This window comes from Triturus cristatus, chromosome 10, assembly GCF_964204655.1.
Source record: "Triturus cristatus chromosome 10, aTriCri1.1, whole genome shotgun sequence".
Taxonomy (NCBI): domain Eukaryota; kingdom Metazoa; phylum Chordata; class Amphibia; order Caudata; family Salamandridae; genus Triturus; species Triturus cristatus.
The window spans coordinates 2,081,764-2,098,936 of record NC_140593.1 but is presented as its reverse complement, the minus strand read 5'-3'; the positions used below and the strand labels follow the sequence as shown (position 1 = coordinate 2,098,936).

Sequence of the window (17,173 nt, the reverse complement as noted above, 5' to 3'; positions counted from 1 at the left end):
TCTTACTCAGACGACATGCCTGGCTCCGTATTTCCGGTTTTAAACCGGAGGTTCAAACCGCAATTTTAGCTCAACCTTTCAACCAAGAGCAGCTATTTGGCCCTGCAGTGGATACTGCATTAGAAAAAATGAAAAAGGATAATGAAACTGCCAAGTCTATGGGAGCACTGCAGTCTCATCAAAACCGGGGTTCCTTTCGTCGCTCCCTTTATAGAGGAGGCTCCAAAAACACATCAACTGAGACCACGTCCACCTTTAAAAATTCTGGACAAACATCCCCTAACAGAGGTTACTTCCGGGGAGGTTATAGGGGAAACAATAACAAAGGTCGAGGACGGGGCAACAACAACAACACCCGCACCTCACCAGCCACCAAACAGTGACTTGCCACCACTCCCCCCAGACCATTCCACTCCGGTCGGGGGGCGACTCCAACAATTCCTGCCTGTCTGGACTTCCATCACCACAGACAGGTGGGTAAGACAAATTATCCAGTCTGGCTACTGCCTCGAACTCATACAATCCCCCCCAAACATACCGCCCAAACAACGTCCAATGTCCTCGCATCATCTCTCTCTCCTCAAACAAGAAGTTCAATCCCTGTTACAAAAACATGCGATAGAACCAGTCCCCCTTCAACATCAGGGAAAAGGGGTATATTCTCTATACTTCCTCATTCCCAAAAAGGACAAAACACTAAGGCCCATACTGGATCTCAGACTACTAAACCAGTATATACATTCGGATCATTTTCACATGACCACTCTCCAACAAGTCCTCCCACTTTTACAACAGGGAGACTTCCTCGCCACATTGGACCTCAAGGACGCATACTTTCACATCCCTATGCATCCCGCTCACAGAAAATATCTACGATTTGTGGTAGATGGGCAACACTATCAATTTACAGTTCTCCCATTCGGAGTAACAACAGCACCCAGAGTGTTCACCAAGTGCCTAGCAGTCGTGGCAGCGCATCTCAGAAGACAACAGATCCATGTCTTCCCCTATCTGGACGATTGGCTCATAAAAGCCAATACATACCAAAAATGCGTTCTCCACACTCATCGCACGATTCAAACTCTCCACGATTTGGGATTCACTATCAACTACCCCAAATCCCACCTACAACCTTCCCACTTACATCAGTATCTAGGAGCAACCATAGATACATCCAAAGCCATTGCCTATCCCAGCACAGCCAGGATAGCCAGTATACAGAATCTCATCTCTCAATTTCAAACTCATCCATCTCTTCCAGCAAGAGTGTTCATGCAGCTCCTAGGCATGATGGCGTCGTGCATCTCCATAGTCCCACACGCACGACTTCAAATGCGTCCCTTACAAGAGTGCTTAGCACAACAGTGGAACCAAGCTCACGGACAACTTACCGATCTGGTGTTGGTGGACAGTCGCTCACTTCGATCACTGAAATGGTGGAACACCATCAACCTGTCCAAAGGGAGACCGTTCTTAGAGCCTCTTCCACAAGTTGTGCTAACTACAGACGCATCTCTCACGGGGTGGGGAGCCCACCTCCTTCACCATACCACTCAGGGCAGATGGACCAGTCAACAAAAACTGCTCCACATCAACCACCTGGAACTCTTAGCAGTGTTCCTAGCACTAAAATCCTTTCAAATTCACCTAAAGAACAAAACTGTCCTCATACGCACAGACAACATGACGACAATGTATTATATACAGAAACAGGGAGGGACACACTCTCTCCAACTGTCCCAACTGGCACAGCAAATCTAGAGATGGGCAATTCCCCAAAACATCTACCTGTTAGCAGAACATCTCCCAGGGATCCACAACCAAGTGGCCGACCTCCTAAGTCGCCACACACAACAGATCCACGAATGGGAACTACACTCCGAAGACAACAACAACCTGCAATCATCCGAGCCCAACACCAGATGGCGATCTTATCCTCAGTGTGTGACTCTGCAGCTCTACATGCCAAGAACAGATGCATACTGGTAAGTAGCATATTCCTTCCTTACTAATACTTAGGAAATTTGATTCCTGCAACTGACTTTTTGTTAAACTTCAAAAACAATATGTGAAGAAACTCCAAAGTGTGCAGAATGTGGCGGCCAGGCTTATCTTTAATCTTCCCAAGTTCCGTCTGGTTTCCGCCTCCATTAAAGAGCTTCACTTTCAGTAAAGAACCATATTCAATTCAAGGCACTATGCCTCACCTATAAAGCCTTGCATGATCTAGGTCCTAGTTTCCTTAACAGTCCCTTTCTTGGTACATACCTAATGGAGACCTGTGATCAAAAAACTCCCTGGTGGTCTCACGTCCCAGTTTTAAGAGACTCAAATCGGGATGCAGTTTTTCCTCTGAAGCCCCGGCTCTCTGGAACAGTCTGACTATAAATATTAAAGTAGTCCCCACATTACTGAGCTTTAGGAAACAAAAACCTGTTTATTTTTAACCTTTAGTCCTCCGCTCATCTCACCTGCACTGCAATTCCCAACGAGCGCCAAGACAGCCATTTGTATTTGAGCACTTTAGAAACATTTTAACATAAATCTAGTATTTAGGTGACTCTCCTAAGCATAGAAACTAGATCTGCGATGACCTAAGAAGAAATAAGACGACTCTTCTGAGAAGACTGCCATGGCCCCAGCTCTACCGGCTTCTTCGAACCTGCAACCAGTCTTGCAGCCAGCGATCTGTGAAAACCCTGGGTGTATAGTTGTCTTCGAAAAAGACTCCATTCTCCTGTGGACAGCAGACCTGTCTTAAGAAAAACAAGCTCCAAGGACCCTGGGTCCAGGCAGATCAGCGTCTCAGCCCTCTCTGCACCAACGCCTATGGTCCGAGTCTGAGTGGCTCACCTTTGCAGTGAAGTCTCCCCAGCGATCCTGACCTTGTGTCAAGCATTGGTTGACCTCTCCTGATCTCCATGGCAGCACCTGCAGTGTGAATCCAGAGGCACCTCCTACCACAACCTGCTCCGATAAGAAGATTCCAATGTCGAAAGGCATCCCTGCACCTGAATCCCCTGGGCCATGGTGAGCTGAATCGACGGTGCCCTTATGACCCCCTATATCGCTACTTACCTCTGCTGTCCTTGGTCTCCCTCCTGCAACCTCAGGTGCCACGCTTGCAGCCTGTTAGGAAAGCATTGGGCCCCTGATACTGATTTTGCACCCGGCCACCCCTATGCCCCTAGTTGGGTATGTTTGTTGCTGCTTTGTGGCCCCTCCATTGCTGGTGCTAACCCCAAAGCCTGGCCCCTGCAACCGATGTACCTACCTCTAAGCTGTGGTTTCCGGCACCCCCGGTCTCCATTGAAAAGCATTGGGTTGAACTCCGATTTTTGACCTCTGCACCCAGATGCCCTTGTGCTGCTGGTGGTGCAGTTTTGGCACTCACCTGACCCTTGCTGACTTTTGTTCCCGAAGACTAGAATAGGAAGTGCATCACTCACCTGGTTAACTGCAATATTGTTTTCCGTATAGGATAACATTGAATTGTGTTGAAAAACTTCTATTTTCAAAGTGAAAAGTATTTTTAACTAAAAACCTATTTACCTTATTCTGAAGATAAGACTTACCTTATTGCAAAGCTCTGGGTCTTCCAATAAAATACAAAGTATAGTTTTCTAAAATTGGTATTGATCTCCTCTTCGATTTGTGCGTCCATTATTGATCACTGTTGTGAAATAAATGTCTCGCACTCCTCAGTCCAATAGAGCACTTTGGCTTTTACATTGGGCCCTGTACACGTTTGGGGAACCCCTGGACTCTGTGCTCGATATTATCACCTTGTGGTAATACCATACACAGAGCCAGCTTCCTACACTGAGCAGAAACCGTGTCTGCGAAACAAGGAATACACTAAAAAAGTGCCATGCCACAAGGAAGACTTATCACAAAAGTGAGCTCTTTATAGAGCAATTTGTCTTGTCTTTATTCCATCTTAAACATTTGAGTAAACTTAATATTCCTTTCAATGTGCAATTTCAGGCCTGAGTTGTTGGAGCAGCTTTGGAAAGCGAGGGCAGAGAAAAAGAAGTTGCGTAAAACCCTTCGAGAATTTGAAGAGGAGTTCTTTCAACAAAATGGAAGGTTTGTTTTTTGCTTTTATCAATGGGAACTTGGCTCTGGTAGCATTATACCTTCTAGCCTGTAAAGACTGTCTGTTCGCCAGTTTTGCCTCTGGTGGTCATTAAATGTTCAAGGCCTTTGGGTTAGGATGTGAATGTGAAAAGACACTTGCCCTTGCCGGTTGTTTATATGAAGGAACCTTCTTCCCAGGTGTTGGACTGGATCACAATCCTATCTGCACCCATGACTCTTCTCTTGCACCAGGTGTCGGTGTTGGACGCTACTTCCGGATTTGTGCGGCTAATCTATGACACCTTGCGTGTCTATCTGAAAGAGACACGTTAGTGATAGATACCTTACCTTAGAGTTACCCCCAGACTGGATTTGGAAAGTTTTCATCAGCAGTACCCCTGCGTGTCGGAAGGTAGCCTTGTGTGGCTCCGTGTCAGTCGTAGGCTACTTAGACGCCCCCCTCGCGCTCCGATGTCCGTTCTTTCTTTTTCCGCGCCAGCAAGCGCGGATCCGGAGAGAGCTGTACCCCCAGTCAATTTTTGACTGAGTTTTTTGGGACTTTTTGTCTCTGTTCTTTTGAGTCTGATTCCTGGTATATAGGGATGCCCGGTTTCAAGTCTTGTGAGGCTTGTCCCTGCATGATGTCGGTGACTGACCCACACCTCGAGTGTCTCTACTGCCTGAGGTGCAACCACGACCCCTCGTCGTGCCCCGACTGCCGAGCCATGGCTCTGAAAACTTTGCGGGAGCGGTCCCAAAAGTTGCTTGAGCCCCGGTAGTCGGCTCAGTGCTGTTCAAAGTCCTGGTCCCGTGGGAGGTTGAGGGACTGGTCACGGGGCCGCCACCATCATTCGACAAAGTCTTCGCACTCTGGGTCAGGTAAGACGAAGCACAAGAAGTCGAAGAAGCGACGTTGCTCTTCGCCTTCCCCTAGCCTGTCACGCGTCGCAGCTGAGGGTGGTGCCACCCCCGTGGCTCCGGCGGTGCCTACGCAGTTGCCGACAGCCTACCCGCCCTTTCCGGGTCAGTCAGCGACTCTGGCCCAGCTGCAGGAATTTCTGTCAGGCATGGCCCGTCTGGCCACGCCGGCGTGCCTTCGGGCCCCACGGGTCCGACTGGGGGTCCTCACCTGTCTTCGTCACCGACTCCGGCCCGACGTCATCGATGGCTCAGGTCTCGGCGCCGCGAGAACCCCATGAATCCATGCATGGATCCCAGCCGGTGTCATTTGGCCTCGTACGACCTCCACAGACATCGACGTCTATGGCACCGCCACTGGTTTTGGCCGGTCCCCTGGCCGACAGTGTCCCCGGCTTCCACCCCAACATGGAGACGGTGCCGGACGCTGATGGGGAATTTCTATCCCTTTCTCCATCCTCCTTTTTTCCTACCTGCCCAGCAGGTTACGGAGGACTGGGAGTGGTCTGAAGACACTCTTGCGGCCCAATGTGAGTTTGACCCGGACTGGGCAGAGGAATTGGAGGACGCAGGTGATCCTGAATTCTCTCCAGAACCTGAAACACTGTCTTCTTCTACCGTGGCTGTGGAGGAGGGTGGTACTTTATCAATGGTGTTGCGTAGGGTGGCGGAGGCTCTCCACCTCGAGCTCCCTAGAATGGTAGTCAGGATTAACCTCCTGACAGAAGTGCTTCGGCCGGCGCCTTCCGCAGCGGAATCATTGCTGCCCTTTAATGATGCGCTTTCGGGCGTACTTTTGGGCACCTGGTCCAGGCCCAACACAGGAGCTCCTGTGGATAGGAACGTGGCCCGACGCCATTGCCCGGTCCCGGGCGACCCCATTTTCCTCTCCCAACACCCTACGCCTGAGAGCTTGGTTATCCAAGCCTCTGCGTACCCCAGTGCATTCCCTTCCGCATCTCCGGACAGGGAATCCAAGAAACTGGAGCAGTTTGGGAAGATTTTCTCTCCTACCAGTTCAGGGTTGCTGTCTGTGAACATCACATGCCTCTTGGGCCGTTATTCCCACTCTGTGTGGGATACGGTGGCGCAGGTGCTGCCTCAGTGTCTAGAGGAGGCCCGGACGGTGCTCTCCCAAGCTATTGCTGAGGGGAGAGATTTAGCCAAGTTTACAATACGTTGTGGCCTTGACACCGCGGACTTGCTGGGCAGAGCGATTTCCACGACAGTGGTGTTACGCCGTTACGCCCGGCTGAGAACGATTGGCTTTTCTGGGGATGTCCAGAACACTCTGATGGACATGCCTTTTGATTGCAATCGCCTTTTTGGCGACAAGGCAGACAGTGTGTTGAAGCGTTTTATGGACTTGCGGGCTACAGCCAAGTCCTTGGGCCTTTCAGCTACCCACACTCCTTCGGCTTCTCGCTCCTTTCATGGCCAAGGAACGGGCGCCCCAACACGTTCGTTTCAAAGCCGCAGGCGTGCGCAGCAACAGTCTCAGTGCAGCCGCTGACGTGGGACCCACCGAGGTGGGTCACTGGGCCAGCGGGTGGGTAAGTCCACCTCCTCCCCTGCCACCACAGCCTCCAAACTTTCCTAGTCCGGTGTTTCAGGCCACCAAACGCCAGTGGGCGGCAGGATTCGCCATCACCTCCCCCACTGGCGCACCATCACTTCGAACAGGTGGATTTTACAGATATTCTAAAGGGGCTTCTCCCTATCCTTCGAGAGCACCCCTCCAGTCATGCAACCTCAGTACCACCGCATGTCGGGGGATCACTTGGCACTTCTCGAGCATGAATTTACGGCTCTCTTGGTCAAGGGGGCCATCGAGGCCGTTCCGATGCCAGAAGTAGGTCTTGGTGGTTGCTCCCACTACTTCTTGGTTTCAAAGGAGGACAAGGGCCTGCTTCCTGTCTTAGACCTTCGGAACGTCAATCGCTTCCTCCGGAAGGAAAAGTTCAAGGTGCTCACACTTGCTCAGGTCTTGTCTGCCCTAGACCTGCAAGACTGGATGGTAGCGTTGGACTTGCAGGACGTTTATTTTCATATCCCCGTCCTGCCGGCCCACCTGTGTTACCTGCGGTTCACGGTAGGCCACGAGCACTTTCAGTTCACCGTGCTCCCTTTTGGCCTTACCAGCGCCCCTCGGGTGTTCATGAAAGTGATGGCGGTGGTCGCAGCTCATCTGCGCAGATCAGGGGTTTCAGTCTTCCCCTATCTCGACGACTGGTTGTTGAAGGCGGGCTCGCCCCAGGCAATTGTCTCCCACCGGTACAAAAGGGGGTGGTGATAGACGGAGCATCAGAACCAATCAAACACTCACACCCAGTCAACAGATCTGGGTTTGATCCATCACCGTTCTTTAGGCCACTCTGCCACCCAAGTTCAGACATGGCCATATGCACATCAGTCTGACCCTGTGCCTCATGGGACTGTTTTCAGGAAAAATGTATCTTACTTCGACTTTTTTCATCTTGTCAAGTAAGGTGCTCACTTTTTCTGACTGATTTTGGCATTTTTTTCCACTCAAAATGCCATCTCTTTTTGACCCCTGCCCTTCTTGTGGAAAAAAGGCCAGGTCAGACTCTCATGCAGTCTGTATTCTGTCTACATAAGGACCATGTCCCCAAGACTTGTCCTCATTGCCAGTCTCTCTCTAATAGAACTTTAAAAGACAGGGAGCGTATCCGTCTTTATGGGCTGGCAGAAAAGGATAAATCAACTTCCAGAGGCAGGTCACCAGTGAGAAAGGGCTCTAAGAGGGCCAGATCCTCTTCTAGAAGCAAGATTCCATCCGCGTCGGGCTCGGTGCTGAGGAAACAGCCATCGGTGGGGCATGCATCCAAGAAAAGACCTTTGACGGCGGGCTCGCCGTCAAGAAAACGCAGACATACAGGTATGTCGCTGCATTCACCGTCGAAGAATCGAGAACCTTTTGCCGTTGTCAACCCAGACGGCGTCGAGGAGCAGACGTCCTCCACCATCGTCATCTTGACGTTCGGCGTCAAAGCTGGCAACCCTCCGCCGTCGTCAATCGAACGACTATTGGCGTCGAGGGGCGGGAGTCCTCCGCCGTCGTCAACCCTACAATCCACGTCTAAGATGCCCTCTGGGGTGCTTGGTACATTAAATCCCACACTGGCATCAGTGTGGGTTTAATGTCCTGAGAAGTTAGATACCAAACTTCTCAGTCTTCAGTGTTGCCATTATGGTGCTGTGGAGTTTGTGTTTGATGAGCTCTCAGCACCATGTACTCTTAAATGGCAGCACTGCACTTACAGTGCCCAGGAATGGACCTGGGTCCTGTAGGGGCACAAGGCTCCTTCTCCTGCGCCCACACCATTGGCATAGGGCACCCAGCTAGAGGGGTGGCTGATGTATGCCATGGCAGTGTAGGTGATGGGCATGGTACACAGTGATGTGTTCCATGTCGACTTTGTTTTGTCCTGTACCCAGGCACTCAGCCTGCAAGGGCAGTGTGTGTGTAAGGGTACAGGGCCTCTGAGGGTGGCACAATGAGTGCTGCAGTCCTTAGAGGCCTTCCCTGGTCACAAGACCCTGCGTACCTAGGGTACCATTTACCAGGGGCTCACATGTAACCAGGGTTTTGTGTTTTTAGGGAAGGAACATAGGCCTTGGGCACCTGATTGGCAGGAGTCCAGGGCACACTCAGTACATTCAGCAATCCAGCAAAAAGTGGGGGCATACCATACAAGAAAGATGGCACTTTCTAACACCAGAACCTCCACTCCCACTACCAAATACTTCCCTTAAAACTGATAACACTATTGTCCTCCATAGGATAACATTGACTGTTTTTCTTGGAAAGGTTTTTAAGTGTGGGGTTGGAAAACCTAAAATTCTTTAAAATTGTACTAACAAACGCTTTTACTTACCTGTTTACAGGAAATGCCCCATTGCAGTATCCAGGCATACTGCACTGTGTAAGAAAAGTAATCTCAAAAGTAACTTACCTGCAATTTTAGTAAAAGTGTATAAAGTATTCACAAAGCATTGCAGTTCTCAATAGCAATACTGTAAGTCAAAACAAAGTGCATTTATGATTACAATCCAAACTGTTTTACAACTGTATATTTACTGCAAAGTAGTTGTCACTTACCTGTGCCCGGCTTGCTTGGTTCTAGAAAATAAAATGACTAAAAGAATATTTTTATACAAAAACAATTGGTCTGAAGTTCAGTCTTTGAGAGTGTGAATTCATTTGCTGATTGAGTTGGTACAACAAATGCTTAACACTGTCCTCTGATACTGCCTTACTGCTCGACCACAGTACAACAAATGGAGCGTAAGGTGCTATCTAACTTTACCTCTGCCTATGGGGTTCCACTGGTCTTTGTGCACACTATACCTCACTTTGATATAGTATATACTGAGCCAGCTTCCTACAGGGACCTGTCAGACCCCCTCTCCTTTCTCCACCCACAGTTGACAGTAGTGATGGAGGTATCACTGCTGGGTCCGGTAGGTTATCTGGGAGAGGCGGCGATCAGAGGACACTGGTTTACGGCAGAAACTTGACTTCACATCAGTTTGTTGTCGTTGCGGGCCGGGCAGTTTCTCATGAACAACAAACCGCCATGTAGCAATGCCAAAAAAAGGATCGGATGGGGTCCTGGCTCCAGTGCCAAGACGTTCTTCACCTTTGGAGTTGGCTGGACCTTCGGGGCATATCCCAGGTCATCTACTACCTGGCGGGCCCTGTCAACACCAGGGCGGCTGAACTTAAGTGACTCCCGACTGATCCAGAATAGTGGCTCCATCTCAAGGTAGCACAGAAAACCTTAAGAGGAGAACCTTGATTAGAATTTTTCCCCACTGTTGAGAATGCGCATTGTCGAAACCTGTGTGCTAGAGTTCCCAAAAAGCAGTGATGAACTCAGATTGAGACCTACACACCGTTGGGAGTGACACCGATCGATTCACATATGGGAAGAGCCACTTAGACACAAGCACAGTCACAGAGATGAACACAAAGGGATTGACAGACACACAAAGGCACAACGTTTTGCTAGACTGAATGTTCCAGTGATGTATTGTGGCTACCGACAAAATGGGAAGCTTCCAGGTGGGGACAATCGGCAAGACGAGGGTGCAGGTCCATTCAACAAATACTTTGCAACAGCTTTGAGGCTGCTTTCTTGGTGTGTTGGATTTACAAGTGATGTTCAGGTTCTCTGCGTGGCTCCGGTTGTGCACCATTACTGGGACGTGGTGGGTTCTGTGTAACTTTACAGTGCGAGTAGCATTACATAGCAATCCATGGTTGTGGCAGACAGTTTGAAGTAGAAAAAATCCTAGCTCCTATTTCGAACCCAACCAATGTGTTAATTTTTTATTGCATCTCTTACAAGTAAGTATGTGTTTTCATTTTAAAGCATTTTAAAGAATAACACGTGTTTATATAAAGAAAACATACTTTTTACAGTGTGCAGTTTCTCAAGCTGTTTAGATGCGCATTATCTGCAGAGGACTAAGTACTTTTTTCTCCTGCTTCTAGAAATGCACAGAAGGAGGACCGAGCTCAGCGGCTTGAAGATTACAGAGAATACAAGAAAATAAAAGCCAAGCTTCGACTTCTCGAGGTTCTCATCAGCAAACAAGATTCTTCTAAATCAATCTGAGGGCTGCGATGCAAGGTGGCACTTCGGGTCGGTATCTGAGAGCTACGACTAAAGATGGCCCCTGGGGTCGGTATATGAGCGCTACGACTAAAGATGGCACCTCGGGCCGGTATCTGAGCGCTACGACGAACGATGGGACCTGGGGTCGGTACCGGAGCCCTGCAGGAGAAGATGGATCCTCAGCTTGTCACTGAAGAGCCCATTGGACTTGGGCTTCATTCTCGCAGAAGTCCATTCTCTGCACTCGATTGTGGTGTCACTTGAGAAAGGAACTGAAGTGCTTCTGTGCCTGGGTTACTTGGCAAAAGAAACGTTCATAATTAACATGGACTGTGATTTAAGCACACTTTATTTCTTTTTTTTTTTCTTAAAATGTAGATGTATTTTGGTTGAAGATGCCTAGAACTTTTGTTTGCAAGGTTCCGAACACTTTTGCGATTTGTTAACATTTATTACTTGGTGTTTACTGCAGAATAAGCTAATGAAACTCCTGATGCCTTTTTGTAGTTTGGACTGACAACCGATTGAAAACACAGGTACACACACTCCCGGGACATCAGAACTCCTTTCAAAGGACCCCTGTGGAACAGTTTTGCTGTGTAGTATACAGTATTCCAGATCACTTGCAGCTAGCATTTAAAATATGATGATTTTGTTTATTCACAGTACACCACCTCTACAAAACCACAGATAAGCCCAAAGTGACCTTGCTTCTTGTCATTGTGCAGCTTGGAAAACAGAATATTTTAGATATCACATGCTGCCTCTGGGACTAACCAGCTGCTGTCCATTCTGTCACCAGCCACTATCAACTAGGATGTGTATTGCAATGAAACCGGTCTGTCACTTATCTGAGCAGACAAAATAGTTGTGGCTCCTACTCACTTAGAAGATTTGCGCAGCTTGTTAAAGGTTTGTGTGCTCCAAGTTTGTAGCCGATTCTTGGTCCATGTACATATGAGACACTTCAAGGTCTAGTTTGATTGTATTCAGTTTCTGGCGATGAGCAGTGTTTTGGTCTAACATTGTCTGGTGGTCGGGCCCCCTGGGCTCCTCGGTGGGCTGTGGTGCACACAGCAGTCTGTTCTATGCTTTGGCCTCGGCTTCAGTGTTTTGGTCTAACATTGTCTGGTGGTCGGGCCCCCTGGGCTCCTCAGTGTGCCTGTGGTGCACACAACAGTCTGAAGCCAAATGCCAAAGCATAGAACAGTGTTTTCTCCTGAGGCCAAACACTCCTCAGATCTTTTATTCTCTTTGCCTATCCCAACATTGTAGTGAGAGCCTCGTGAACACGCTTTCCATCAGCCTGGAGCCAGCAACACCATTCACAATGTACAGCGTGTTCAAGAGCGTGGACTTTTTATTCATGCTCGAGTCTGTCCATTTGTGTTCAGTTTTTAAGTCTTGTTTGTTTTTAGACTCTAGCTGTCTGCAGCAAAAAAATTGAAACTAGCACTGAGTGGGACCTGCCTTAAGGCATGTCTGTTTGCTTTTGTTTTCCTGTTAATGTGCTGTACATGGAGAGAAAGGGAACCCCTTAGTGTGTGCTGCCCTTCATTCTTGCTAGATTGTACCCTTGGCGGGAGCTATAAAGCATGGTTGATGCTTACTGTTCTAAAGTCTGGAGAACCTCCAGGGATTACTTCCTCCGCCCAGATAACTTTTAACAAAGTGCCGCCATCTTTTCATTGAGCCCTTTGCAGTGGCTGCTTTCCTTTTTTATATAGGAAGGTCTTCAAGTGTGCGCCTACTCATTCTGGAGTCTTGACTTGATGTTGTGTGCCAACTATAAATCTGTCAGCTGCCCTCCTCAAATCCCTTTCCTTATGTTGGTCTGCTCAAGCTTTAAGTTGCTTTTTTGTCGTACAATACTATATTCTGTGTTGGTTCTGACAGTTAGACTGGACCCTTGTAGTTGAGGAATGACTGTATCTGTAGACATTTAAATGTCAGACTTGAGCTTTGAAAGTTGTCTTCCCCGCATGGAGTTAAGGTAGTAATAGTAATATGCTAAGCTGGGATCCAACCTAGGGGAGTTTGAGTTGATCTGAGCATTCAGACTGAGCTCTGCATCTTAAACATTGCCCGGGCTCAGGTGACTCTCGAGACCAGCAGCTGTGGAGAACACCAGTAAAGGAGGCAGTGGGACCCAGCGGCATCACCTCCAATCTTGAGCTGTTTATCTTTAACTTGATTTCTCCCATCCCCTCAAGCCTGTTTGTTTTAAACTCTAGCAAAATGTCCCTGTGGATCATTGACACAGACGCCAGAGTCTCCTCCTCTTAAGAGTAGAGTTCAGTCTGCGAAGAGATCCTTTGATGGAGCCTGACAGACCATCATACTCTCCCTGCACCAGGATAATGCCTCTGACATTCCTACTCTCACTCACAGAAAAGAACCACAACCTGCTGAGATTGTCATGATCCAGCAGGAGGCCTGGCCAGTCAGTGATGCCCTAAGAGGACCCATCTCCTACCAGTGCCAGGAAGAGCAGTCCCAGAACTGGACGCCACACTGATAAAGTGAGAACAACCAGCTGATCGGTCCAAGACTCGTGCTGTGATCTGTCATTTCTGAAGCCACTGAGGACGGGCCTGCATCCTCTCTTCCACACGTGCGGCATAGAGAATCCAGAAACCCAAGAAGCGTTGCGGTCTGCTAGGTGCAATGGGACTTTATTCTAGTGTGGCGGGTTCCCATCCTTATCCATGGGTTGACACCTGTTGACTCTCCGCTCTGATCTCCCTATTGTAAATCCTTCATTTTCGAAATTAAAAAGGATTCATCTCCCATGTGCGAGTGGATGTAAAATAAAAAAATAGCCTGGCCTCTCAGTACGTCCATATAACCTGCTTTCCCATCAATGGTGAAGAGCCTCGCCTCCCACGGGGTGTGCCGTGCACCTGCTTTTCCATCAATGGTGATGAGCCTCGCCTCCCACGGGGTGTGCCGTGCACCTGCTTTCCCATCCATGGTGAAGAGCCTCGCCTCCCACGGGGTGTGCTGTGCACCTGCTTTTCCATCAATGGTGATGAGCCTCACCTCCCACAGGGTGTGCTGTGCACCTTCTGTTTAATTAATGGTGAAGAGCCTCGCCTCCCACGGGGTGTGCCGTGCACCTTCAGTTTAATCAATGGTGAAGATCCTCACCTCCCACTGGGTGTGCTGTGCACCTTCAGTTTAATCAATGCTGATGAGCCTCGCCTCCCACGGGGTGTGCCGTGCACCTTCAGTTTAATCAATGGTGATGAGCCTCGCCTCCCACGGGGTGTGCCGTGCACCTTCAGTTTAATCAATGCTGATGAGCCTCGCCTCCCACGGGGTGTGCCGTGCACCTTCAGTTTAATCAATGCTGATGAGCCTCGCCTCCCACGGGGTGTGCCATGCACCTTCAGTTTAATCAATGGTGATGAGCCACGCCTCGCACGGGGTGTGCCGTGCACCTTCAGTTTAATCAATGCTGATGAGCCTCGCCTCCCACGGGGCGTGCCGTGCACCTTCTGTTTATCCTTGATGATGGACACTTGCCTTCTCTTGGGATTTCATGACTCCTGTTTCAGTGATGAAGGACCCTCACTACCTCTGTCGTGAGCATGATGCCTGCTTTTTATCAGTGATGAAAGACCCTCTCATCCTACGGGGTTGTGCATATTACCTGTTTTTTATCAATGATGTCTCTCTCCTCAGAGGAGTGCACAGCACCTTTAGTGAATGATTCAGTGCTGCAGAATAGCACGTAGATCCGCTTTTCTTGATGTTGGGGTCGGCACTGATTCTTCTGTCTGTCAGCTTAGATTTGTAGGTCTTTGTGTTATTGTGACCATCAATGCCACAAACTGAATTATCAATCCCGTAGACTGGAACAGGAGGTCAGAAGCTGTAGCCTCTAGGGTATGCGCTCATGCTACAGAGGGCCTTTAAGTGACTAGGGTATGCTTCCATGCTACATATGATGTCCATTAAACGGCTAGGGTATGCTTTCATGCTACAGATGATGGCCATAAAGATCCCCTTGGATGCGGTTAAAGAAGCAGCAACAGACCCCTGACTGACTGTATCTACTCTTGTGGACTTCAACTACATGCGGTTGTAGAATCGCCAGCTATTATCAGCCTCACAGACTCGACATAGTGGCAGATATCGGAGTTTTCAGTTATGATTCAAACCTGTATAGTCTTGGAGGTGTAGAATGTGTGGTACTCACTGCTACCGTTCTGCTCTTTCACTGCGGGTCCAATGCTCACTATCTTGTCTATCACAGTCACAATCCTGTTGCCCGAACTCCACAAGTATGGCAGGTTCTTGGATTTACTCTGTTTAGCATGTGAATGAATAAAAATATATCTAATTTGAATGTTAGTAACATTTCATTACTCGTCTCCTGCCGTTCTGCCAGACCTGTTCTGTAGAAGTCGCAACAAAGTAAAGGAAGAACCATTTTGCTGCTTTGCAGATCCAGCTGCACTGGCTTGTCAGGGAACATTCACGCGGGGAGCTTAACAGTGCTGGCAATAGCACAACTAAAGTTATGTGGTGTGTTGTGTCTCACCAGACATTCACTTTTGGCCTGAAATACTTTCCTAGTGAGGTAGCCGGTGGTGATCTGGACTATGGTGTAACTCCTGTTCATTCAGATTTAACTCGCACATTCCACGCGCGGAACCAGTCCGTTCTTTCCGAGCGGTGGAGGGTGCTGCTTGTCTGCATTGGTAGACCTGTAAGCAGTGGAGCACGCCCCGTCTTTAATGTGCTGACAAGCCTAGCCTGGCTGCTCCATGTCTTTAGAGTCCACAGCAACAAAGGTACACAATCTGTACTACTTCTAGTCCTATTCATCCCGTCTTATATTTTAATGCAAAGCGAGTACTTATGTCTGGCTCATCTATAGCAGTGACATAAGGGTTTATAAAGGCTTAAACCCCACATTTTGCACTCCCCACTGCTCCTGAGGGTTTCCGCAGTCCTTCGGGCGGCACTGAACCCTAGATTTCCTCTTTGGGAACCTCCTATGGTAGTGTTTATCTGTGCGCAGTTGGCATGTCTCCATTGGTGTTGGACCAGATGGCATGCATTCTTGTCTTAGTTATAGTTGTTCTGGTTTCTACATGATCTTCTTTGGTACAAAGGTTGCTGCTTGACAGCATATTCCAACTGTCTCACCTTGTGCGTATTGTGTACTTTACTCGTAGCTTTGCACATTTGCTTGAGTGATTTTCCCGAACCGCTTCAATGTGCTATAACTATAGTGTTGCTTTTGCTCGTATCGATCGGTGTGCGGACAGTCGTTTCTTTGCATGCAGCTGCTCTCAAACGCATGTTTTATGGCGCATGGGTGTCTATTCTGGACAAATGGAAACTGCTCATAAGAGACCAAAAATCTGCCTTTATATGGCTTTCAAACCACAACATTGGTGAAATCCACAGCACGTGTACCTCACAAACGTTTGTGAACTGTCTAGCAGGTTTTTGTGGCAATTAACAGATTTCTAGCACTTACCATGTCACCTGTGTGCACAGTTGTCCTGTGGTCGTAGCATGTATTTTGTAAATTCAAACAAAAGCACTAACTGTAGCTTTCACTGTTTTTTTTTATTATTACTATTGGAAATGATTGTTTATTGCACCTTATTGTGACATTTGGGCTCGCCCCTTGACCTCTCCACCCTTTTCATGACACACTGTGCCAAGCGTTGAGTCCAACGTGGCACCAGCAAACGTTGGCAAAACCAGTGTGTATTGATGTACATGAATGTTTGTTTTTTTATACCACATGCAAGGTGTCAATATGCACTATTTAAATGTTTTAAATAATATATTTGTCCTTCATAATACTTAAATCTATGATTCCAATATTTTTATATGTTTGCAAAAAAAAACGCTAGGTTCTATCCAATTCAAAACGTGCTCCTGCTTTACGTTGCTCATTATGCAGACGGGCTGTTTATTCTGTATCTGTGCCCTCTGACCAGCATGGCAGCTATTGTGCTACAGATGTGGTGTGTGCCATCGTTGTTAAGCAATAAATGAAAGGTAGTTAGGAGTTTAGTGATCCGTTTCAGTTCTACATGGTAAATATGCATAGATTTATGTTTATACAAACACATTTAGATACCAAGTTGTCTGTAGGTGTGTATAATCTATACATATATTTGTATAAGTCCCAGACATAATTGCATTGCTGTGTCTGGTAGTTTCACTGTATGAACTTTTATAATAAAGACACAGTACCTCTGCCTTTCATATTGTGCCCTGTCCTGCATTTTTCTGCAGAGTGCTGCAGGCATGACGAAGGGATTGCACATTTTATTTCACTCTGTTCTCCCTGCGGTTTCACCTCACAAGGTTGAATCTTTTCCAGGTACCTGGAATTGCAGTGAGAGAGAAAACTCTGTTGCACTGACCATTTCAATGACTCCTGCTGCTATTTTGTTAGCTTCAATGACCTGTGTTCATAATCGATTAACTGTGTGCTCTTTACTTACCATTGCTTGTTGTGGGCACGTGTCATGTGTCTCCAAAGTGCCTTCAGA

General features: G+C 48.1%; 1 protein-coding gene across 4 annotated transcripts in view; it reads left to right on the top strand.

Moving 5' to 3' along the window:
* Positions 1-16,883, top strand: part of FAM13B (family with sequence similarity 13 member B) — a 446,070-nt gene extending 429,187 nt beyond the window's left edge. For 2 of the 4 annotated variants that reach the window (XM_085630302.1, XM_085630303.1), the window contains 2 exons: positions 3,988-4,089; positions 10,520-16,883. In XM_085630302.1, coding sequence (XP_085486428.1) covers positions 3,988-4,089; positions 10,520-10,643 — 226 coding nt within the window. In that variant the 3' untranslated portion in view covers positions 10,644-16,883. The remainder of the gene's footprint in view (positions 1-3,987; positions 4,090-10,519) is intronic. The other 2 variants (XM_085630304.1, XM_085630305.1) reach the window with 2 other exon arrangements.
* The last annotated feature ends 290 nt before the right edge of the window (positions 16,884-17,173 follow it).